Genomic DNA, 26,794 nt, shown 5'->3' on the forward strand with positions numbered 1-26,794 from the left:
TAAATGGTTCAAATGTTATGAAAGGGGGCGTGGTCTGAGAAAGGGGCGTGGTTAAAGTTTAATGTAAATCGGATGATGTTTGTCATATAAGGCGCATTTCCTGTTGCCAGCGGGGGGCGCTATAACCAAAAGTCAATTTTGGCGTGTAGGTGTCCTCAGGCCTGGACCCTTGTCAATCCTGAGAAATTCCGGGCAGATACAACAACGTACACTCAAGTTACAACAACTTCTTTGTTCATCGCTAAACATTCAAAATGGCCGCCACGCCCACACCGTCTGACGAAAAGTTTTTCTTTTAAAATCTTTTCATCTTTAAGGTGTTGAGAAGATACAGACCAAATTTAAAGTCCGCCGGATGAAATCTCTAGGAGGAGTTTGTTAAAGTATAGCACCTTGACTTTTAGGCCTACTTCCTGTTGCCACTAGGGGGCGCTATGACTTTAAGTAAATATCGGCCTTTATTTGTCCTCAGGGTTGGACTCTTATGAATCCTGAAAAGTTTCGAGCCAATCGGACAATGTACACTCGAGTTACACCCAGTTCCTGTTTCGGCGGCGAAACGCACAAAATGGCCGCCCCGCCATGGCCACGCCCTATGACGAAAAAATGTTCTTTTAACAACTTTTCATCTTTAACTTCTTAAGATGGTACAGACCGAATTTGAAATTGATCGGATGAAATCTCTAGGAGGAGTTTGTTAAAGTACGACATGTGGAAATAACATTCCACACGAACATTCAGTTCAAAATGGCGGACTTCCTGTTGGGTTTAGGGTATGGCTCCAATGATGTTTTCTGTGCACGTTGATATGATACATATGTGTACCAAGTTTGAGTCTACGTTCAATGTACTGCAGGGGCTCAATTTTTTTTACTTTGTAGGGGGCGCTAGCGAGCCATTTTTACGCAGCTATTCCCGAAACCCTTAAAATACGTACATTTTCAACAGACTTGATGCGACCGCCAAATTTGGTGAGTTTTTGAATATGTTAAGCCCCTCAAAAAGGCAATTCATTTGTCGGGAAAATAATAATAATTCCTTCAGTTCCAATAGGGCCTTCGCCGCTGTCGGCGCTCAGGCCCTAAATATACTTTTATTATGCCGAAAGTGAAGCTAACTAGCCGCGATCTGTACAAATAGGATTGAAGGGACAGTAGCAGCTAACGAAATCCCTAATGTTCACAAAAATGCATTAAATTGAAATTGGACACCATTGTTAGCTTTAGAAGACCTTGGGGTAGATGTTATATAAGTGGCGTGACGAAATTCAAACTGTAAATATAGCTACTCTAGTTATGCTGGCAGCCAGCCAACTCCGCCAAGCCCCGAGCCCGAGAAACGGTGACTTTCACTGGGTATGGAGGTTCAGGTGGCCGCTTTCTCGTCAGACTGTGTGGAGCTCCTAGCTAAAGTCCGACACGTCTTACCAAATTTGCAATTAGCCATCAATTTTCGTAATATTATATATTTGAGCTTTATATAGTTGATTTCTCACTTAAAAAAAGTCTCAAGTGAATTTAATAACGAAATAGCCCGGCAAACAATGTATAACTTTGCAGTGTCTGAAATATGAGACCTGCTGTGTCGTCTCCAATGTGTTTCTATGGGGTTTCTAAGATTTTCATCTTATGGACAATAACTTTAAAAGCTGTATTCTTTTTTCAAATATGAATTCAATTATTAATTAAAGCTGCAAGCAGTGATGGACGGGCCCTCGCGCCTCTGCGCGCGTCGGTGTTACCGGCGGACGCCGCTCCTTGCGACCGTGCATTGGCGCGGCACTCAGACACCGCAATTCGTCAACGATGAAAAGGGAACCACCTGCCGAGTTCATCGATACCTGACACAAGACTCTACGTCATACGGTTCATTAGCTGTTAAAAGGGGGCGTGGCTAAATCATAGGGGGTGGGTCAAACCATCACCAATTAAAAATAAAGACTGCTGAGTTCAATGATACCTCACACAAGACTCTACATTAGATGGGTCAGCATTTATGAGAGGGGGCGTGGCTTAAACATAGCGGGCGGGCCAAACCATCACCAATGAAGAAGGAACTCTCTGCTGAGTTCAATGATACCTCACACAAGGGTCTACCTTAAACGGTTCAAATGTTATGAAAGGGGGCGTGGCCTGAATGAGTGGGCGTGGTTAAAGTATAGGGGGCGGCTCAGTATCACATGTCGACCACACATTCTAAGTTTCATGTAAATCGGATGATGTTTGTCATATAAGGCGCATTTCCTGTTGCCAGCGGGGGCACTATGACCAAAAGTCAACATTGGCCTGTAGGTGTCCTCAGGCCTGGACCCTTGTCAATCCTGAGAAATTTCGGGCAGATACGACAACGTACACTCAAGTTACAACAACTTCTTTGTTCATCGCTAAACACTCAAAATGGCCGCCACGCCACGGCCACACCGTCTGACGAAAAGTTTTTCTTTTAACAACTTTTCATCTTTAATGTCTTAAGATGGTACAGACCAAGTTTGAAATTGATCGGATGAAATCTCTAGGAGGAGTTTGTTAAAGTACGACATGTGGAAATGGCCAAAATCGCACTAATTTCGAACATTCAATTCAAAATGGCGGACTTCCTGTTGGGTTTAGGGTATGGCTCCAATGATGTTTTCTGTGCGCCTTGATATGATACATATGTGTACCAAGTTTCGTGAGTCTACGTTAAACGTACTGCAGGGGCTCAATTTTTTTTAACTTTGTAGGGGGCGCTAGCGAGCCATTTTTGAGCGCCTATTACCGAAACCCTTAAAATACGTACATTTTCACCAGACTTGATGCTTTTATATGTTTTTGAATATGTTAAGCCCCTCAAAAAGCCAATTCATTTGCCGGGAAAATAATAATAATTTCTTCAGTTCCAATAGGGCCTTCGCCGCTGTCGGCGCTCGGGCCCTAATAATTCCAAATTAAAAAAAAGGTTTTTTTAAATTGCATTTATAAACTCATAACAATGTATTTTTAAATTATGTATTTGTATGGAGGACAAAACATGACATAAGTCTAAATAAATAAATCCATGAATGAATGTATAAATAAATAAATGCTTTAAATATATTTTTACATTTTTGTTCCCCTACATTTATTTATGACATGACAAACATGATTGGTTAAATCGGAGAGCCAGACAAAAGCAAATAATCCGACTCCTAGTGAATCTTCCTCCCTGTGTGGTACAGATGTATGAAAACCGCGTTATTCTAGAACCCACGCAACTGCTAGGCAAGACTCGCCCTTCAATAGCATTCATACACTACTATTGGCCAGGCGTCCATGCTTATGCAAGGTAACGGAACCTGATTGGTTCACGTCCTATGTCCTGTCCAATCGGCTATCTAACCGTAACTATTTAAGGTCAATGACTAACCCCGACCAATCGAGCTGCTTCGTAGGGCGGGCCTTTCCTAGAAGTTACATGGGATCCATAATAACAACCAGTAGATCTGACCAGGGATCAGTCCTCTCTTATTGCTATTTGTTTACTGTCAATACATTTGTGTCTTTTTTTAACTAAATTCAACGAGAGAGAGAGAGAGAGAGAGAGAGAGAGAGAGAGAGAGAGAGAGATTTCTCCGCCATTTAAACATCATATCCCGAATATGATCAAAACAGGATAAGCCTAATAGTCGTAATATTTAGAATATTCATTCAACAACATGCTAGCTCCGTCCGTGGGTTCGCAGAGTCATAAAAAGTTGTAGGTGGACAAAAATGTAGAAATACATTTAAAGCATTGATTTATTTATTCTTTATGTATTATGTTAATTAATTGAGACTTGAGTCATGTTCCGTCGTCCATAATTTTGAAGTTTAACTTTGAAACTCTTTTTTTAGTTCCTCTACTACATAATGGATAAATTCAAACCAGTTTAATAATTCCCGTTTTATAGAATTAAATATTAAATAAAGAAATTCTTCATTTCAATTTCTAAGACCCTGGATGTCCTCCTTAATTTACTGCTGTCAAGTCTGAGGATAAAATGAAAAACATTGACTGCGTACTTTAATATTTTTTAATCTAATATCAATGCGTGGCTGTTTTTCTGTTTTGATGTCTTGTTCCACATTAAAGCTCAAACTAACCTGAGGTTGATTTCTCTTCAGTTCTGACTTCACTGCTGATCAGCACAACAAACCAAGGTCAGTAAACTCCTTCTGTCACATCTGATAGACAGGACAAGGTTTGAGGAGGAGAGTTTATCAATACATTAAAACACTAAAAGCAGTTTTGATAGCCGCAGTGCTCACAGACTGGAGAGCGAAGATAAAATTTCATTCAAAACCAGGGCTGTTTCAAATAATGCACCAGCTGTTAGAAAAAGAGGAAAAATTGATTCTTTTGAAGGATTATATATAAATGTGTTTCCTTGGATTAGGGTGCACCTAAATCATGGTTGCAGCTGTCCTGGTGGTCCTGCTCCACACCCTGCTACGTCCTGTAGCACCCTGCACTGCCCTGCTTCGCCATGAACTACTACAAATACTATTTCTAGTCACTGTTCCATTATCTTTACACCCCCAACCGGCACCGTCAGACACCACCCACCAAGAGCCTGGGTCTGTCCGAGGTTTCTCCCTAAAAGGGAGTTTTCCTCGCCACTGTCGCACTAAATGCTTGCTCTTGGGGGAATTACTGGAATTGTTGGGTCTTTGTAAATTATAGTGTGGTCTAGATCTACTCTATCTGTAAAGTGTCTCGAGATAACTCTTGTTATGATTTGATACTATATATAAATTGAATTGAATGGTCTAAAAGCAACTTTGAAAGTTCAATTTGAAAACATGCAGAAATGGTTTGTTAGCTCACTGAGGATTCTGCAGTGAGCTGTGAAAAAAGCAGGATTATAAGGAATGTGGACAAAATAAGCCTTGCAAATCATCTTCTATAACTGCGTCTTTCTGTCCCTCCTCCCTCCAGCCTCTCTGACTGTGAGTCCCAGCAGCTCTCAGCTGTTTGAAGGACAGTCTGTCTCTCTGAGCTGTGAGGAGGACGACAGCTCAGCTGGATGGACTCTGAGGAGGAACATAACCAGAGAAACCAGGACTCAGTGTGGAGATGGCTGGGGAAGAAATGCGAGTTCTTCCTGTAACATCAGCTATGTAGTCCCATCGGACAGTGGAGTTTACTGGTGTGAGTCCAGAGAGGGAGCAACCAGTAACAGCATCAACATCACTGTCCCTGGTAAGATCAGACTGTGGAGTCAGTATTGATGAAGCTGTGTGTGAATGGATGACATGCTGTAGTTTGTCTCTGTGTTGAGGTGGACCAGTGATCCTGCAGAGTCCTGTCCTCCCTGTGATGGAGGGAGAAGACCTCACTCTGCACTGTAAAACAGAGACGTCCTCCAACCTCCCAGCTGATTTCTATAAAGATGGCTCCTTCATCAGGACTGAGCCTGCAGGTCACATGACCATCCACCATGTTTCCAGGTCTGATGAAGGCCTCTACAAGTGCATCATCAGCAGTGATGGAGAGTCTCCACCCAGCTGGGTCTCTGTCACAGGTGAGGAGGTTACAGGTCATTATTCAGCTTAGGGTGCTTACACACCTACAGTTCGGTAGACTGTGATTTGGGGGCTTCATTTTTTATTTGGTTCTGTTTGCTTTCACACTACACTTTGTCACGTGCACCAAACCTCATCTTTGAGGTGATGATGTTGATGTGTGGTCAGTGTAGGTTATGGATCTGAAAGTTATCGTCACTTTAATCATTTATACATCAGGTAAATTGTGTGCAAGGTGGAAATTGCAGGCTAGTTAATGCATTGATTTTTGGTTCACTTTCTGTGTTTGTCTGATTGCGTTCTCACATGAAGAGACCCAAATCTCGAGCTCCCTATTCAAGCGACCAGAGTTCTGTTATTTGGTCTGCACCAGAGTTTGAATGAGCTTTCACACCACCCCAAACCAACGGGACTATCCAATGAAACGCTCCAGGGTTGGGTTAACACGGACCAAACTACTCCGGTGTGAAAGTTAGGGTTAGCGGTTCGGGCTAGGGGGTTCTGACCAAAACGCTCCAGGGTTGGGTTAACACGGTGTGGAAGCAGCCTAACCCACCCTCTGATATTAGATATTTCTTCTTCTAACTAGACCAAGGGAATTCACTCAATTACAAACATGATACACAACATTGAAGTTAAAAGTCTAAATCTTCACATAAAAAAGGAGGAACAGTGAAATAGCTGAACATGTTATCTACTTACTTTGATTTCTATGCTTTTAATTAAATATTTTTTGTTCATTTTAGAGAAACCCACAACCCTAACCTCCATCGTGTTGTGGTCTGCTGTTCCAGTCGGTGTCCTGGTTCTCCTGGTTCTCCTGGTTCTACGATGCATCCGTAGGAAACCTAAAGGTTAGTCTCAATAAGACTCATATTGCGCTGCAGTTTAAAATCTAAATGTACTGTTGATGTTTTCAATTTCAGAATTGGAGTGAGGTGTTCAACAGCTGTTTCTTCAAGTCAAACGTCTCTTAGGATTCTCATGAATCACTATTCTGTTGTTGACAAACCATCCTCACCACGAGGGCCCTTTAGCATGCTCCGGAGCTTTTGATCAGATCACATAATCTTCCTCATATTTCCATCTTTACAGATGTCTCTTTAATGATTAAATTGATTGAAATTTATGTTAACTTTGGTTTATTTTAGCTGAAGTAGAAGCTGGAGATGATGACGTCACATACAGTGATGTCACAATATCACGTAACCTGAAACAGCCAATCAGACGGAGCAGAGGTAAAGATGTTTTTACTGATTTTCAGAAGACTCTGAGGGACGGTGTGTGTGTTCTTGGTTTAATGTCCTGAGAGGACGTTTTCGAAAAAGAGCATTTTATAAAATAATGTTTTAGTCCACAACAGTCACAGTGTAAGGTCTATTTTAGTAGATAATATCATGTGTTGTGCTTTGCATGAGAGTCTGGGTGTTTTCTCCAACACCTCTAACAGCTCTACCAGCTCTGTGGTCGTCCAGGTTCCTGTTTCTCATAGCAACCCTTCACCTGAGTGTGGTCTGCACACGCTTCACTGCAGGACACAGGACAAAACAAAGATGATATATATATATATAAACTATACATTTGCAGATTTACATACCTTTGTATGTTATGATCACTTACAATAGATCTAAAGTAATGGAATATGTCCATGTAAACAGTAAAATGCCGTTTTTAAAGCTACATTGTGTAAGAATTACTCCCATCTAGCGTTGAGATCATATATTGCAATCAACCCGCTCGTGGTGTGAAGCGCGCGCGCCACTCTCCGACATGAACTCATGGATGCATTAAGAGAACGCATGAACTCCAACAACGACGGCTGATAGACCTGATGACCCTTTTTCACCCGACGGAAAGGAGAGAGAAAGAAAAGGAGACAGCAGCGGTCCGGAGGATATTTAACTAGTTTGGATTTGGTGTGTGTTTCCAAAGCAGCTCCAATGTTCACTCTTTTTTTCTGATGACACCGGTCTGTATTATCTGTTTTCTTTTTCTGGTTGAAGAAGAACTGAAATTTGGATTTTGAATACGTGTGGTCCTCCATGTTACCTTCTTCAAACTTGCCGGGGCCGGGAAGCTACAATACCCATTAGCAGCAGCTGTGAGTCGAAAATGCAAAAGGTGGAGCAGTATGTCCTGTATGTCCCTTACCGGCTAACGTATTTCAAGATGGTGCATCATTATGGAGGTTCTACCCCAGTTCATGCAAGCGCAAATGTAAAATTCCAAGCCAATAGGAATTTTTGGAATTGATGGTGGTGGTAAATATTCATGAAAAAGGACAAGTTTGTGAACGGGCAACACAGATTTTGATAATGAACAACTAAACACGTTACACACTGGGGCTTTAAGGAAACCTCAGGAGCAGCACGACTCATATTCACACACGTGAAGAAGGTTCTGGAGAATTAGATGACTTCCACAGAAGCATTTAATGAACTCTGGATCAATGAGAATCAGGAACACAGTCCAGTTAAACCATGTTAAAGTGTAATGCCTCCCAACTCTGAGGGTCTGGGAGTCTCTAAGGTCTCGTTCTGGCCTTTATAATCTGGTCTGAGTGATCTGATCTCTAGTAGACAGCTCTAGGTGTGTGTGTTCCCACCTGGCAGCAGAATCTTTCTCCAAATGCTTCCTGATTGATCTCACTTCTCCTCCTTCGTCATTTCTGCTTAAGCACACATAGACATCAAAAAGGGCTTGAGCAGCTTCCTTTCATCTTCCTAAAGAGAAAGTGACCTTTTTTAAAATAAATGAATATAGGCATTTATATTCATGACAGCTTTCCTGTCAAACAAATATATTTATTAAATAAAAATATCAGGTCGGGAGATTTCCTAGTTCCAATGCCGGCTGGCCTCTCTCTCTCTCTCTCTCTCTCTCTCTCTCTCTCTCTCTCTCTCTCTCTCTCTCTCTCTCTCTCTCTCTCTTGTCTTCAGGTAATTCAGTATTCTGGCTGTGTGAAGCTGAAGGTTATCTTGCTTGTGAAACAAAAAATATTTAAACTATTTGTTATAATCATGCCTGCCGCACACAATGCCAAAAAAGAAAGGGGGAATTTAGAAGGAAGGAGGAGGAGCGCCAGGAAACAGCCAAGAGCAAATCTTAATGCATGGTTAACACCAGGTACCAGCAGCAACACACAGAAGACACAACTCAGACGATGAAAGTGTTAGGCCTCAACCTGAGAGAGCAGCAGAGATCTCACGAGCTACAACTGGAAGACAGGACCAGGCTTTACCCCACAGTCAAATTAGCTACAAAAGAGAGCGACACGTAGTCGCTTGTGGGCGCTCTTGGGCGTGCCTAGCCTACTCCATGGTTGCTTGGCAAAAGTAAACCGAAATCCTCCGGTGCTACCTTCAACCACGTCTTACAAGTCACTTAAGAGGTATTGTCAAGTCACAAGAACAATGTTTTTGGATTTAAAAGTATTCATTTCTCGATAAAAGTAACAAAATATATGAGATAAAATGCCAAACATATCAGATATATACGTAAATACGATGTCCTGAAGCGTTTTCCGCCATCTTGAATTATTTTCGACTCGAGCCACTGACATACATCACGCTGCCCTCACGCTGCCTTCACTCTGATTGGCAGTCGCTTTGTCGCGTCGCTCAGCATTTGCATAAAATAGACTTCTTGTCTATTTTGGCCCCGCCTTGCTCGTGGCAGCGGCAAGCTCGTCGCTTGTTGCTGGCAAACGGCCACTCCCATTGAAAATGAATGGTAGCCTTTCTCTTTGTCTCTGTCTCTTGTAGCTAATGTGACTGTAGGGTTAGAAGCAACACCTGAAATTAGTTTTAAAGTGATATATTGCCATGTGCAAAATAAACAAATTATTGGTAAAACAATGTCCCTCTCCTTGGTGCAGCCAGTTCTTCAAAATATATAATTTACTTGAAACTAGTAGCATAGAAAACATGCCTCTCGCTCTCGTGATTAACCTATTGAATACTAAAGACCATGGTCTCTGTGTGAACAGATTATTATGTAGTAATGTGTTGAGTATTAAACAGTTGGGAGTGTAGAGGGAATTAAAGGAAATTGGTAAGGTATAATCATTTATTAATCATTTGCCCTTAATTTCCCTGAAGCCCCCGTCCCCCAAAATGTCTGTGTCCAGCCCTGTTTCTGTTTGTATACAGGCTGGTTGTGTGTGAGCATGTGTTTATTAATGTCAGTTGTGTGGACGCACACATATGATCTCAACTGATTATCCTCTGGACAGCTAGTCTCTTTTTTTTCCTCTCTCACTTTTTTCTCTGTATGGCGCGCCCGCTCGCGGTGTGAGTCTGCGCTGCACTCACAATCACTCCTGATAGACGACCTCTTGTATAAAACTAAAGTAACTAGCCAATTTTGTAAAATGTAAGGAGTAGAAAGTACCGATATTCGTGTTAAAATATAAGGAGTAAAAGTAAAAAGTCGCCACAAAAATAAATAGTAAAGTAAAAATATCTGAAAAATCTACTTGAGTACAGTAACGAAGTATTTGTACTTTGTTATTTCCCATCTCTGTGTTGTTTCCCAACAAATGTTGTTTGTGTGACACCCTGACATGTTGACATGGTGACTTGTTCCTCCTGTGGTCAACATGTCTCTAAAAAAGAACAGCTCTGTGAGTGTGAAGTCCATTTCACATGAACTGGGTTTCCATCTAAGCCCTGACATCAGCAACAAATGTTAGGAAGATAATAAAACTGACATTTTAAGTTGTACTTCCCCTTATGTAGACGTTGACACTTCTGTCTTAAAGTTATATCCTGAAATTTGCTGCTAAAATGTATCAACTATTAAGTCATTTTCTAATACTATGGAAAATAGTATTATTGATTGTAGTAAAAGTTAAATAATCAATTTAATTTTTTTTCCAGAGAGTGATCCAGCTGCAGTCTACTCCGGAGTGAGAACAGAAGACGTCGTTATGGACAAATAGTGATCAAAGACAAGAAATCAAACAGGAAGAAAGGTACAGCTGCTCTTCTATGTCTCCATCACTAGAAACATCCATTAGAGGAGAACACAAAATTTCCTCGACTTGTTCATGGACTGGACTATGACATTTAACCTGCGATGGTCTGTGGGCTTAAAAAAAACTACCGCCCTTATCTAAATGTATGAAGTGAGCCAAACAAGTCACTGTTGAGAAACGCTGTTTGTCTGCTGATGGAGTTTGTCTCCAACAGTTTCTCATTTAGTTTGAACTGTTTGTGTTCAGAGCCTCCAGCAGACCCAGAGGTCCTCTACTCCTCACTGAGGAAGACCTGAACACCATCACACCAGTCCAACCAGTGGAGTCCAGCCGGCCAATCACTGGTCCCCAGAGAGCCTCACACCTACATCTGTATAGGCCCGGCGTATTTGTCAGAGATTTTAAACCTTTCCGAGCACAAAAGGTCGGTCCGGTCATCCAACCAACTGGCTTTAGAAGTCCCAAGGACAAAGGTGTAAACTGTGGGGGGGGTGTCACTCTTTTACAGTTACTGCCCCGAGACTTTGGAACAAGTTACCACCTGACATTTACACCATTACAGACTTCGCTTTTAATGCACAGTAGCACTGCAGGATTATCTAATTATTTCTCCTTTATATTTCTATGTAACAGTTTCAGATTTTACTGTATTCTATGTTTTACTATTTTTATTGTATGGTATGTTGTTTTTTTCTTGGTCCTTTGAGCCCATTGGATACCTGTTGGTTGCTGTGATGCACTATAAATAAATGTTGATCGATGTTAAAGGAACACGCCGACTTATTGGGACTTTAGCTTATTCACAGTAACCCCCAGAGTTAAATAAGTCGATACATACCCTTCTCATCTCCGTGCGTGCTATAACGCTGTCTGACGCCCCCAGCATTAACTTAGCCTAGCACAGATCATGCATGTAACCGGTTCCAACTAGCTGACTGCTCCGAATAAGTGACAAAATAACGCAAATATGTTCCTATTTACATGTTGTGATTTGTATAGTCATAGGGTGTACAAATAATAAGGTCACATGAGACACAGCCATCTTCTAACTGTATACTAAGTGGGAACTATATTCTCAGAAAGTGGAAGCATTGCTACTTGGGTGGAGTGATTAGCGCAACACCGAAAAGCACAGTTACTTCCGTCAACAAAACCAATGTGAATAGCTAGTTAGTAGCGAACGTGACTGGTGATCATGGCTGACTTTGAGGAATTATCAGAGGATTTTTACTTCGTATCAAAACAAGATCCAGAACCATATCTTTTTGAGCCAGAATACACAGACGAGGAGTTACAAATTTTGGAAGCTGATAGACAAAATGCCTAACAGACTGAGGTCGAGGGGAGAATCAGAACGAACACGGACTGGTGGTGTAAATGTGGAACATGCCAACCTATGCCGACAGAAACCGAGTGCCTTTGTTGTAGTGAGTGGGACCAGGTATTGCCATCGATGGCAAGGCTTGATAACAATGAAAACATTTGCGTCACTACCACAGAGGATTTCTCTGCCCTAATACACCCCACAGTTGTCGATTTTTTTTTTTTTTTTCCCCGTTGTGACAAGATCAACTGCAAGAAACGCCCCATACTGAGTGAACCTAATGGACCGCTGTCCAGCAAGTAAGTGATTTTATAATAATCATGATGCCTAGTTCAATGCAATTGTAGTATAGCCACGCCATACAGTTGGTCTATACACGTAAATATGACATATGCATACATGCCAACTGGCATAGCACCCTTGAAATTGCCATTCATGATCACCTGTTTACTTGTAGCCTAGCTAGTCAAACCAACTTTTCTGTGCTCTCAGTCAATACAGGTTGGTGTCCTACCGCATAGTTTTGGAGTTGGCCCTGAAAGGAGAAACTTTGGGTAGAAGCAACCGTAAACCATTGCCATCATGTGTGGTTGGTGCCATTCAAAGCAAATATCCCTCAGAGATGGGTGTCTATGTGGGATTTCAAGAAGTGGAGGAGGCAATGGAAATGTTGTAACTGTAAGTGCCAACACCAATCATACATAAAGTAATTAGGCTTTACAACATGTCTTTATCATACACAATTGTTGACATAATTCATAAACTGGTGATATTCAAATCTATTTCAAGAATAAAAATTGCATATGTGGTTGTGTTGGTATTACTGTACATGTAGCATAGACTATATCTGTGAATAAAGATATGTGACTGACAACATAACATAAGAGCAAGCTACGAATATCAGAGTAGTACTTGTCAGGGAATTATGCTTGTTTTGTTCTTGACTACATTACTCTGTATACACTTTGCATATTCTTGTCAGACTGTCTGATACTTTGACACTGGTCTGTAAAACTACACTGCCTTACAGTTTTTTCTCTGCCCACACAGGTTCCATCCTTTGACCTCTTACAAGACAGCAGAGCTTTATTTCATCATGAAAATATGTGAAACCATCATCTGCTTTATACTTACTGTAATATTTTGTAGTTCAAATACATTCTTGAAACATCTACAATTTTTTTTTTATTTTTTTTTATTTTTGTAGACAACATATGGTGTGTAGTCAGTATGACATTGAACACCTTTTACTTTACAAAGTGTAGCCCTACACAAGGCAGATTAGCACAGGAGAGATAAGAGAACAAGAGAAATCAAAAAATTAAGAAATGTAGTTATTTTTTTTTTTTTTTACAATTGCTGGACAACAATAACAAAAACAATGTACAATAATAATAACAAAAAAGGCACTTTAGGTGGCATGGTGACATAATGAAAAACAGGCCTATGGGATTCTAGGTGGGTGGGGTGGGTGACCATTTATTTATTTATAACCACATCATACCATTATGAGTCTGGACCTGTGAACCTTGATGTGTGTCTGGAAATGACATCCTCCTTCCTGGGTTTTGAAACTGGCGATGTTAGCAACCAAACGGGGAACTGGGAAATGGGATTCAGGGTCTTGGTATTTCACCGATGGATCCAGCCTTCTCTGAATTACTGCATCCATCATGTCGTTCCTGAAAGTATGTGATGTTTCCTGGTAGACAGGTCTGGCAATACATTGTTTTGATTGTTTTTGGAAAACCACATTGTGTCTTTGTAGGCCTGAAATGAAAACCAGCATATTCTGAGATATATAGACTGAGGAGTTTGGTCTGTTATGATTCTGACCAGAAGGCTATATTATGTCATGCAAGTTATACCAGCAAAAGTGTTATGTTGTAAAAGATAAATATGGGAAATTATATATTTAGGTGATAAATTACATACAGATAATTACTGACGTGTATCGCTGAAAACTCTGAAGTATCAGGAGGTTATAGTATTAATACAATATATTTTTAGTACTTACCAGACTCTGTTTTTGCCTGTTGTCGTTGTGTGTTGTGGTTTTCATTATGGTCCATGACTGCCAACATTGTTCGCGCTTGCATCAATGCATATTCAAAGTGCAATCTTTTGGGACAGTATTTGAGAAGGGCATTATGGAAGACTTCAAGTTGTCCTAGTAAAACAGAAATAAAGACAGTACAAATGAGAAAATACTGTATAAACAATACATGGAACACAGATTACAAGTTGTGTGCATGATCTGTTGAAGATTGGCTTTATGTAATGTTCATCATTGTATGTAGTGCAATATTACCACCTAATACATTGTAAACCAGTTGCACAGAAATGGTTCCCACACAAACTACAATGTATGGAGCCAATTCACTAACTGTGAAGTGTTTGATAAACATACCCATGTGTTTGAACAGTGCCATTTGTTCCAGGTCTTTCAGTAGGCGTGTATTCTTGACCACTTCATTTTTTTCATTTTTTTTTTTTCATTTATTCATTTATTTCAGGCAGACAATAGTAACAAAAGAAAATTATACAATATATAAATAAAATGATCAATTTCTACCTGAAAGGGAGTGGGAAGAAGATAACTTATTTAATCCCACCCCCAGTTCCCCATTCAGAGCTTACTACATTCAGCTTCACTGTTACTTGTTCAAGGATTATTTTACAAATGAAAGATCATGGTGGCGTTACCACAGGTAACAATAATTATTACATTACAACAAACTGTATACCAACAATATAAAGAAAATGAACAAAACCAACAATGGTAATGGACAATATACCAATAATGGTAAAAGACAAATTAAACCAACAATGGTAAGGAAACATTGAGCACTTATTAACACTATGAGACAACAGCAATTTAAATTAAAGACCCTCATCTCTATATTTTGACCAGACCCGATGTTTATATAACAGTTTGAATCGATTGACAGTTTGGCATTGCTTGTGTTGTAAGTCCAGTTTGTTCCAGAGTTTCACTCCACATACAGACACACAGAAACGTTTACGAGTGTTTTGAGCTCTCGGCAATGAAAAATATCCAAAACCTCTCAAGTCATAAGCTCGCACTGGAGTTATAAAAAAACGTTGTAGGTTAGGCGGTAATAAATTGTTGAATGCTTTGTATAAGACTATTGCTGTACTATATTTTACAAGGTCATCAAATTTTAACAACTTTGACTGCATAAACAGATTATGAGTATGGTCTAAAAAACCAACCTTGTGAATGATCCGCACTGCTCTTTTCTGTAATATAATCAGAGGATTAATTGTGTTCTTGTAAGTATTCCCCCATACTTCAACACAATACGTAAGGTATGGGAGTACCAAGGTGCAGTATAGAGTACGGAGTGCATTTCCATCAAGGTATAATTTTGCTTTATTTATAATTGAGAGGCTTTTTGAAATTTTTGTTTTAATGTGTCTGACATGGGGTTTCCATGACAATTTACTGTCAATTATTACGCCCAAAAATTTAGTCTCACTTACGATTTCAACCTGGGTACCATTAATACTTATTTTCTGTTCAGACATAGCATTGCGATTACCAAACATCATTATCTTAGTTTTGTTTATATTCAAGGATAATTTATTAGTGTCTAACCACTTTTTTATTATATTTAGTTCCCTGTTTACCATATGTACAAGGTCATTATAATCATCACTACAGTAGAATATATTAGTGTCATCTGCAAATAGTATGAGTTTCAGATCTTTGGACGTATTAAAAATATCATTTATATACACATTAAACAGTTTTGGCCCCAACACTGACCCCTGGGGGACACCACAAGCAACACCAAGAGTATCTGATAAATACTGACCCATTTTAACAAACTGTACTCTCTGTTAAATAACTTTTTAACCAATCCCCAGCCAGCCCCCTAATTCCATATCTTTCCATCTTATTTAGTAGAATTGAGTGATTAATCGTATCAAAGGCTTTTTTTTAGATCAATAAAGACACCAACTGCATACTTTTTATGCTCCAGTGCATTAGTAATTTCTTCAATAGCTTCAGTTATTGCCATTGAGGTAGTTCTTTTAGACCTAAAACCATACTGGCCTTCATTAATTATATGATGTTTTTCAAGAAACTTTTCAAGTCGAGAATTGAAAAGCTTCTCTAAAATTTTTGAGAACTGAGGCAAAAGAGAGATTGGTCTGTAGTTTGTAAAAGCGTGTTTGTTTTCATTTTTGAAGAGTGGAATTACTTTAGCGATTTTCATTTTACTTGGAAAGCAGCCAGTCTGGAATGACAAGTTACAAATATAAGTTAGGGGTTTTACAATATTCAGTATAACTTTTTTAACTAATGCCATGTTGATATCATGACAATCAGTGGAGAACTTACTTTTACACATCCGCACAGTTTTTGTTACTTCCTGCTCATTTGTAGGTGAGAGGAAGAAAGACAGGGGATTCCGTTCAATAGATGATTTTACAACTCCATGGTCTGGAATATCAGCAGCCAACTCAGGGCCAACATTAACAAAAAAATTGTTGAACTTATTTACTACATTGTTCATATTATAATCTTCACCATTTTCATCAATGAAGTAATCGGGATATTTCAACTTTGAAGAGCCTTGTTTGATTAGGCTATTCAAAGCATCCCAAGTTCCTTTTATATTATTTTTATTTTCATATAGTTTTTTTTGATAATATAACCGTTTGCTTGTTCTTATGATATCAGTTAATTTATTTTTGTATTTCTTATATCTTTGCTCCACTTCTTTTGTTTTTACTTTGATAAACAATTTGTAGAGATTGTTTTTCTTTTTACAGGCATTGATTATTCCTTTTGTAATCCAAGGGCTTTTTTATGTTTTTCCTTTACAAAATATTCTTTCACCGGGCAGTGTTTATTATGCAGGGAAGTGAAGATATCTAGAAAATTACAATAAGCACTGTCCACATTTGGTTCTCTGTATACTGAAGTCCAATCCTGGAGCGCCAAACTACTATTTAGGGCACGGATCGTTTCCTCAGTTGTTATTCGTTTAGAGATTTTTACCATAGCGTCTTTTGTTTTTTTGAGATTACAGTCATACAAAGTAAAAACAGGTAAGTGGTCAGTGATATCACATATAAATAGGCCACTTGTGATTTGATTCCCCATGATGTTAGTAAAAATGTTATCAATGATTGTGGCACTGTGTGACGTTATTCTGCTCGGTTTTGTTATAGTTGGATACAGAGACAAGCTGTACATTGTATCAATGAAGTCATCAACGGTTTTTAGCTTAGTTGGATTTAACAAATCAATGTTAAAATCACCACAGATAAATACATTTTTTTGGTTCACAGTGGAAAACAGTTTATCCATCCACTCATTGAAAGTTTCTATACTTGACCCAGGTGCCCGGTACACACAACTCATGAGGATATTAGTCTTTTTATCATTTAGAATTTCTACTGTTAAGCATTCAAACAATCCATCCACAGCTATGGCCATATTTGTTAAGACATTAAATTTAACAGATTTATGAATGTACAAAGCAACCCCCCCTCCTATTTTATTTTTTCTGTTTGTATATCTTAATTCATAGCCATCAAGACAAAAATCAATACCTTTATCATCGTTGAACCAGGTTTCAGTTATTGCAATAATGCTAAATGAATGAGTGAAATGCTTCAAGTAATCTTTGATGGCCTCAAAGTTAGCGTACATGCTTCGACTATTGAAATGTATTATTGACAGGTTATCTTCTGATTTTACACTGTTTTCATATTGTTCTTGGGTAAAATAATTACAGTTTCTAACGATTGAAGAGAGAAAATTATTATCAGGGTCTATCTCAGTATCTGTCTCTGTTGTGGTGTTCTCATGATACTCACTGGTTTCCAGTTCCATTTGTTGTTGTTGCAAGATATTCTGTAACATGTCCATATCAATGCTTGGTGTAGTCCGGGTTCTTGGTGTGTTCAGCATTGTGATGGTGTAGAGTGTCAAAAGCTACCTTACCAGGTGCTATCAGTACTTCTCAAGATCTTCCATCTTCTTTATCACCAATACTTTTGCTTCCTCCGGCGAACCATTAAGTTTGATGAAGATCTTACAGTTTGTTACCCAGGTTTGTTGAATCTTGCCTTGCTTTTTAAGTTGTCGTGCAATCCTTGCGATGTCCGCATTTTTCCGTGTCAAGTGTTCATTTATGAAAATATTTGTGCCTTTTCAGTTAGTCTTCTTCCTTTGCTCGTCTGCTGGCAGATCAGTGTGGTAGCATTTGTGTTCCATCCCATCTTCTTCCCAGCGATGGACCCCACAGATATGATGTAGAATTGACTTCTATCGTCTCAGCAATTCCTGACAATAACATTAGAGCACAAGCAGAAATATTTTCAGCATACAGGACGCAAAACTCTTTTGAAAAAAAATATACCCTAAAAAATAAAATTGATGTTGGAAGGTGATGTGTGCGAGTCAGCAGTGACATTCCACAGTGCATTATACCTGCTTACAATATGCACATGACAAATAAATTACACCTTGCCTTTGCAATATGTGTGTGTGTATATAATGTATGATTGTGTACCTTTGGATCTCCTTTTGATGAGCTACAGCCCCACCACATGTGATTGCTCACACTCTTTATCCAAGGTGCCAGGTCCATGCAGTTCTTGCGATTGGATGCCAAAACCATTTTCTTTTTGATTCCTAAATTAAAATAAGGAAAAGCATTATAACAACAATGCACTTCAGAAAATGCATATTCAATATGGTAACTGTGATACACAGAGACACCCCACACAGCACAGCAGAAGTATCAGGAGTTGTGCACAATAGCTTACACTAACAACAATAGACTAACCTTTTGCGGTATGCCATGGATCAAACTGGTCTTCTATATTTGGAAAATCCTCCCTCATTATTTTCCTGATAGAGGGATGTCTGTCGGTTGTGACAACCTTTACATCGATCCCTTCATCTAGGAGCTTTTCCAATCCTTTCTTGAAACCCATTGGCTCCATCGCAACAGAACTTTTGGCCTGGGTCACCTAGAGGGAACAAGTAAGGGTTACTGCCTACTTGTGATTACATTTCTGATAATACTTTTTAGTATGACAATGACTGAACTTTTGTAACTATTTTAATATTTATTATTGATTATTTTTACCTGAATCAACTCAAATGTTACTATTTGATTGGTGGAGTCATCCATGAAGGAATAAGTTGTGTATTTGCAGGAATGGCCTGGGCTATCACATCTCCCATCTCTGCAGATCTGCACTTCCTCACCATCTAGAGTCTGGCAGATGAGTCTTGCTCTTATAGTGTCCTCCTGCTTCTTGTAATTTTCTGCTATAACCGGAATCAGGTAGCTGGACTGTATGCTATAGTAGGTGGTTTTCTGGGGCAGCTGAAGGTTCAAAAGCCCTGCCCAATCAGCAATGTCTGTGTAAGTAGCACCAGTGAAGAGTGTTGCTGCTGCTGCTAGCAGGTTGTTCTCCGCCATTCCACGGACAGTTGGGCATGATTCTTAATCTCCAGTGTGTCCACTGTTACATTGCCATGCGACTCTGATCCTGCTGCCATATGTTTTCACAGTTTGGTTCACATCACACATTGCAGCTCCACAAAAAGTGCATTTTTGGAATAGTTCCATGAGTTTGGACTCATTAACCAGCCACTTCCTCTCTTACCATCCTCTAAATTGTCCAGGAATGCTTGCTGAGCTTCCTGTGGTATAGGTGGAGGGGCTTGTGTCAGGAAGAAAACTGGAGTCAGCAGGATCAGCTGAAGTTTCTGAGACAGGTTCTGAAGCCATACTGATGTCCAAGGCTGATGTTGAACTGATATCCATTTCTGAATAATCAATTTGGTGTGTTTCCTGTTGATGACAAACCAACATGGAAAAGTTTTCTCTACACACCTTTACATGCATACATGTTTTTGCACAACATGTCTGTCATCAGTTAAAAATTGAGAATTGATTTGAAAATGTATTTTTTTGACAACACAATAACATTACAGGGGATACATGGAGCCCGAGAACAACTGCAATAGTAGTGACAACCCTATTCATGTAATAGTGTTACTAACGTTACCACTGTTACAGTAGCTAGTCCTTTTTTTTTTTTTTTTTTTTTTTTAAGCCTTCCCCAATGTTTCTTTCCTAAACCCAACCGTTTATTGTTTTCCTAAGCGTGTTTTTGTCGTTATTTTCCATGTTTCTGTTGCTTTTTTGTGTTACTAAAGTCTTTCCCAATGTTCTTTTCCTAAACCCAACCTTTTTCTTTTTTTTTCTTTTTTTTTTTACATGCGTGACGTTGTTCTTGCGATAACACGCAACGTGGCGACGCCACGTGGTGGGTATGTTTACATCTGCTGTATACAGCGTAGACATACACGTGGATAGCTGAAAATGCTACAGATAACACACCATTTGGCTTTAGGAAAGTGGCGTGTATGTTTACCAAAGTCATGATGCAATGTTGCAGACATACACGATGGTTCTTGAAGGTGGCTACAGGTGTATTTGGATCCATATCCAGAGCAAGTAGCCATAGATTCAGCTGGTCAGCGTTTTTGGTTGGAAATCTATGAAACATCATGGTATTACCTGGTCTCCCCTGTTTATTGTTGCAGCTCTTTACAATACAGCGAACACCCATGATTGAAAACTATGCTTTTAGTATCTAGTAATTGTTGACAATATTACTCCAACTCTGAGCAAACTCCAGGCAAACGCTCTGCTCCGTGACCGGCGTTTTGGTTTAACGAGAGACCATGTTAACTGGCGACCGTCAGCCAAATGCTGTTGTCGTAGTGACGACAGCTGTTGAAAACGGGAAGAGAATACGTAGCTGTCCGCGTGAATGTCTTTTTGTTAAGTTGTCATTAAAATGTTAAAACATAACGACGTTTACGTTACCTCTCTGATTTGTCTTGGGAGTCTTTGTCTGAGGAAACTTGTCAGTCACGTTTTGAATGTGGCTTGCTGTTAAGGAAAACAGGAAGACAACGTTGCTCTTCCTGTTACAATGTTTATAATCTAATACATTTTATTGAATAGACCTATTAGTATTCAGAGCTTGTTTAAGTAAACACATTTCACGTAGAAAACAAATTAGCCCTTTTAAAAGTAGAAAGAAAATGAATAAACAACTTGGATTCGAACTCGTGCCATTGTGGGAAAATATAAACAACTCAGCAGTCTAACGCAATGCACCATCACATTGCATCATTAACTTGTGGGCATAGCATGATATGAACTCAGACGTCACACAGAGTCTCTTAAAATCAGGAGGCAGCCAGATCAAGTTGTGACCATACCACACTGCATGCAAAAAACTGACAAGTTGCTCTTGCTCAGAAATTGTCTTTGTGTCTGCACATGTCTTGTATGTTTGTCCACGGTAAGCACATTGAAACAAACATGATTTCACGTGCACAAAAGGCTCCACAGTAAATTATGGTAAGTATAGCATTCAAATATCTCATACATCGTATCTTTAAAACAGGAGGCAGCCAGATCAAGTTGTGACCACACCGTGTAGCCTTAAGCTACTAACATTAAGATACGTTATATAGGGTATTTATGTTAGTAGCTTCAAGCTTGAGGTTATAGGCTACTTAAAATGTGAAATACCACAAAGCATTTATTTATAGCCTGGATATGAAATTGTTACACAAGATTATGGACAATCACTTATAGAAAACATACAATATAAGGCCAGAAGTATATGCTAACCCAAACAACACACCTCTTTGTGATTATTGGCCATATGCATGTAAATTGCAGGTGCAGATTAGGTGAGCCCATCAAGCCAAGTTTGCAGTCAATTTACTAATTAGTACCATGAGTATATAAGGTTTTGCAGAAGTTACAACAGTGTTGGAAGTAGGGAGAAAAGTTTGTTTAAAAAAGACAGAAAAGGAACAACAACAAAAAAAAGAATGGATCCAAAACTGGTCAAAGAAATTATGGACTTTAAAGTCCATAATCTATTCCCTTTGGGAATAACAAAACATCAGAGATACTCAATTAAGAGAAGAGCTTCGAATTTTGTACTTAAGGGTAAGTTCAAATGTCATATTTCATCAATCGCAATGATTTTTTTCTGTTATATTTAGATTAAATTGAGCTTTCTTTGACCAGATGGAATTCTTTACTATATATGCCGGAGACGGCAAGACAAGCAGGAGCATCTTGCAAAAGTTGTCACGTCGGCCTCCGAAGCAGACAGCATTTTTCTTGAAATACATAGCAGCAGCCTTGGGGCACATTGTGGGGTTGAAAAGACACAACACACAATTATCAGCAGGTACTACTGGCCTGGAATGGAGGCCAATATCCGCAAATGGGTAAGTTAAAAGGGTCACCCAAAATTACTTTTATTTACATGAAGGCCAACTGAACAAATCAATCTGCCAAATTGAAGCAATATTAAATGGATTCTACACACGTTGTAAAAACTACTAGTGGCTACTGAAACACTGGCCCGCTGTGTCAGGTAAGAACATGAACCAGAGATGTCTGACTTTGAGATTAATTTACAACTCCAACATGAAGTTAACTATGACGTTGTATTTGACTTACTGTTTCTGCTTGACCAAATGCCTATGATATACATTAATTTGAATATTATTTGGTTTCAGATTGGTCAGTGTCCTGATTGCCAGGCAAAGCGTGCCAGTCTGAAAGAAAAAAAAACAGTATAACCGAATAAAGGTGAGGTTATTTGTGCACTGAATATCCCATGCAGCTAAATGTGCTTACAAGCTTCCTGTACAGATGTTTGATTAGCCATATCTTAACTTTTAGGTAACAGAGCCATTTGAATTGGTGGGGATGGACCTTATGAAGCTGACTGTAACTGAGGGTGGTAATCAATACATTTGTGTAATGGTTGATTATTTTACAAAGTGGGCATAGGCCTATCCTCTGAAGAATAAATCAGCAGAGGGGGTGACCAATTGTATTTTGGATTTTGTATACAAATTTGGTGTACCTCAGAGACTGCTTACAGACCAGGGGACAGAGTTCAAAAACCAGGTGAACACTCATGACAAACATTGCTTATTTCTTACTGAGCCATACTGTAAATGCTGACCTTTTTTCTGCAAAATTAAATTTAAGGTGAATGCCAGGCTCTGTAAAGCCCTTGGCATTCAACGGAGCTTCTGTTCCCCATACCACCCTCAAACAAATGGCTTGGTTGAGAAGCTTAATGGCACCATCCAGAGGTCTGTGCATGTGCACCTACACAGCATGAGTACTATGGACTAAATTAGGGACATAAAATGCCTGCTGTTATGGTATTCAATGCAAACATTTTCAGGTCTCTCAACAAACTGGCCAGGAACACGCCAACACAATGGGACCAGTTCCTCCAGCCAGTCATGTTTGGACTCAGGAAAAAGAAACAACTGACCACACAGTATAGTCCATATTTCCTACTGTTTGGAAGGGAGGCCAGATACCCATCTGAGGTGCCAGAAGAGTATGAGGTACGTTGCTGTAATTGTTTTGGAGTAAGTGGTCATAATTACTTGGATAAATAGTTCAGAATATAACACCATGTGGTATGTTGGTACCTTAGGTGACAACAGAAAAAGTGGAGGAACTGATTCGGCGGGAGGAGGTGTTTGATGAGGGAAACGAGCATCGGCAAAAAGTCTACCAGAGGGTGGAGAAAAATGTCCTGAGGAGTCAGGAAACCATAACTAAACGCAAGCTGGAGCAAGGTTGTGAGGACAATTTTAAGGTGGGAGATCTTGTCCTCAAACAGAACATCAGACAGCAACAGAGGAAAGGAGGAAAAATGGAGAGTGACATGCTTGGTAATATGTAGGCCTACAAAAAGGTCAAACAGAAACCGTCGCCAACATTGACCAACTAACCCATTTTATAGAGCCAGAAGAGAGGATTCCTGCCAAGCTAAAAAAGGTGAGCAACTCTCCTTTGGCTTCCCCCTCCCCTTCACACTCTCTTTCACAACAAGCAAATACCCACTCCAGCTCTGCCACTGATCTCAAGTATCCTATCTGTAAAAGGTCATGTATCCAAAGGAGGGCAGATCTATTTTTGTAGATCCGACGCGGCAGGCATCAACACCATGAGAGAAGAGATTTCCAGGAGACTGATGGCTGATTCTGGTAAGCTTCAATTACTTGTATATCAACCTCACTGAAACATTTGCTTATACGTAACTCATTGTGAAATTGGAATATCTTTTTAATAGACAACCTCAATGAACTCTGCCACTGTTGCGGGGAAATAAACAATGGGGAAAGTGACACCTTAGAGGCACTTGTGGACCATTGGGTAGGAACCTTTAAAGTTATTTTCATGGATAGTGCATTATTTATTTAGACAAAAATGTAATTTATATATTTTCTTTCAATTGTGTTAGATTGAATGCACATCATGCACCCGATGGTTTCATTGGCTATGTGTAGGACGTCCCAATATGGATGAGGACTTTTTGTGTTCTGCATGCACATCACCCTCATAAATGTTTATGACCTGACACTTACAACACCCACCACTGCAACCTCTATGCCAAGGTTGCCCAATTTGGGGCCAGCGGGCCAAGTTTGGCCCGTGCTCTCTTTGTTTTGGCCCGCCATGGATTTGACATAGCCTATTCATGCTTATTCTCCTCCTTATTTTAAAAATGACTACGAAACGCACATTTTGTGCAGTTAAAAAGTACGTAATCTGAGTTTAACGGCAATGTAATGCACAGTGATGGTAAACTTCCCATTGAAATTACATATGTAGCCTACGTTTTATCTATGGAGAATGGCAAGAATTACGGTATTCTTCAACACATTTATGATTCATGACATTTATTTTTTGCCCGTGGCCTTCCATCCAGATACATTTTGGCCCTTCATATGAAAGAATTTGGGCACCTCTGCTCTATGTATTAGTTGGCTGGCCCTCCTTACACACATTGTGTTGTCTTCCTGTCAAACTTGAAAAAAACACTTTTTTTCAGTTTGTTTTTGCTTTTTCCAACGTTAGAAATTGTAAAATTTTTCTTCTACACATTTTCAGCGCTTTTTTCTACGTACCATATTTTCTGATATAAAACAAAAATTAAAAACTGGTCAATGTGACCCGAAGTCAACACAAGGACTGGTACCAACTCAAGTCCTTGCTAGTGTAATAGTTTGTTGTCATGACCGTAACAGTGAACAGACACCAAGTGCATGTTTATTTTACACTTGTGGCCAACTGGAACACAAGCCATATAAGTAACGTGCGTACATCTCTCAGCGTACCACATACTACATTGACACTGTACCCATGCGCACATTTCATTAACCTTGAGTGAGTTGAGCCGATCCCTCCCACCCCGGACACAAACTCTTTGAGCCACTCCCCTCTGGCAGGAGGCTGAGGTCCATCAGGACCAAAACCTCACGACACATGAACAGCTTTTTCCCCTCCGCCACTAGCCTTATTACAAGGCCCGGAAACCACCCTGACTCTCCACCCCTGACTCTTCATGCCACTGTTCTCTCTCTGCAGTAATGCTCTATATTTTTTGTTTCTATCTTTATTTTTAATTTAATACATACTGTGTACTTATACTTATATTGTTTATACCTATACTTATATTGTTTAATATTCCATCTAGAGAATGTGTGATGTCCACCAACAACACCAAAACCAATTCCTTATATGTGTTAAAAAAAAACCTTCTTGGCAATAAAACCCTTTCTGATTAAAGTACGTCTGGCTGTGCTCCTGTCCGATCACTGTACATGCTGTTTTCCATCTGTACTGTACTATTCTTATAATGTTACCACACTGCACATAGCTGTACATACTGTACATATCTGTCTATATGGTTCACTCAGTATATCCATATTTATTCTGTTGTTCTTATTATATATTCTGTCAATACCCTGCATATATCTATATTCTTACTACTAGTACAATGTCACTGCTACTACTTTGCACATATCTGGACATGTTGTTCATATTACATAGCCATTTTTCTTCTATGTAACACCTGTCTGCACTTCTGGTTGGACGCTAACTGCATTTTGCTGTCTTTGTACTTGTACTCTGCACAATGACAATAAAGTTGAATCTAATCATTCATGCTGTTTTGCACATCATTATTTCATTATCTCTGCCATGCCCCTTTGCACAGTTGCACAAATGCACATCCTCACCTGCACTGCTTTCATATCTGTTTACGCTCTTTTGCACTATTCATCTGCCCTGGCATGTTCAACTGTTCTCCCCACCTTTGTTGTTATACCATTTTTTTACATCTACTGTCCCAAAAGGACATCAAAAGCTTCATCGAAAAAGTTCAGCAGAGGATGTAGGCCTACTTCCCAGACTGTAATTCAAGTCGGGGTTTTTTGTTGGCCTGTTCTAAATAGGACTATATTTAACTTGACTGTTGAACATCCCTTACTGTTCTTGGCAAATGGCCCTCCAATTCTATGAATATTTTCCTTGACTTTCTTTATTTATTGTGAAGCTGATGTGGGATCTTTTAACTTTAGGCAAGTATTAACACATCAACATTTTATAACAATTATCTGGTTTTAAATAGCCGTTATTTGTGTTGGAAACCAGTAAAATAACAAAATGGTCTTATGTACATGGACGGTGTGGTCACAACTTGATCTGACTGCCTCCTGTTTTAAAGATACAATATATGAGGTATTTTAATGCTATACTTACCTGGATTTGTTGTAGATCCTGTAGCGCACTTAGTTGGTCTGTTGTCTCTTGTTTTTTCCTCCACAATGGCACAAGTTTGAATCCCGTGAAATCATGTTTGTTTCTTTATTGATTTATTATTTGGTTTATCAGAGATGGAAATTTGAGTTTCAGTTTTATTTCAATGTACTTACCGTGGACAAACATACAAGACATGTGCATGTTGTGGGAATCAAACAAAATAAAGACAATTTCTGAGCAAGAGCAACTTGTCAGTTATTTGCATGCAGTGTGGTATGGTCACAAC

At 39.4% G+C, this 26,794-nt stretch overlaps 3 protein-coding genes across 3 annotated transcripts in view; 1 reads left to right on the plus strand and 2 right to left on the minus strand.

The window, feature by feature from the left end:
* Nucleotides 1–10,923, plus strand: part of LOC116064519 (Fc receptor-like B) — a 32,064-nt gene extending 21,141 nt beyond the window's left edge. Inside the window, exons 3-9 of the mRNA XM_031319757.2 lie at nt 4,122–4,157; nt 4,936–5,199; nt 5,279–5,521; nt 6,269–6,376; nt 6,674–6,760; nt 10,403–10,497; nt 10,747–10,923. Of these exons, the coding sequence (XP_031175617.1) occupies nt 4,122–4,157; nt 4,936–5,199; nt 5,279–5,521; nt 6,269–6,376; nt 6,674–6,760; nt 10,403–10,464 (800 nt within the window). The 3' untranslated portion in view covers nt 10,465–10,497; nt 10,747–10,923. The remainder of the gene's footprint in view (nt 1–4,121; nt 4,158–4,935; nt 5,200–5,278; nt 5,522–6,268; nt 6,377–6,673; nt 6,761–10,402; nt 10,498–10,746) is intronic.
* Nucleotides 1–26,794, minus strand: part of LOC116064544 (zinc finger protein 239-like) — an 893,026-nt gene that overhangs the window by 147,220 nt on the left and 719,012 nt on the right. The window lies entirely within an intron of this gene.
* Nucleotides 18,010–19,678, minus strand: LOC116064521. The gene is made up of 4 exons (XM_031319760.2): nt 18,964–19,678; nt 18,658–18,844; nt 18,382–18,503; nt 18,010–18,152 (listed from the first exon to the last, which is right to left on the minus strand). Exons 1-4 carry the CDS (start codon nt 19,300–19,302, stop codon nt 18,135–18,137), a joined length of 666 nt encoding a protein of 221 aa, XP_031175620.1. The 5' UTR covers nt 19,303–19,678; the 3' UTR covers nt 18,010–18,134.

Source organism: Sander lucioperca, chromosome 17, assembly GCF_008315115.2.
Source record: "Sander lucioperca isolate FBNREF2018 chromosome 17, SLUC_FBN_1.2, whole genome shotgun sequence".
In the NCBI taxonomy this organism is placed as follows: domain Eukaryota; kingdom Metazoa; phylum Chordata; class Actinopteri; order Perciformes; family Percidae; genus Sander; species Sander lucioperca.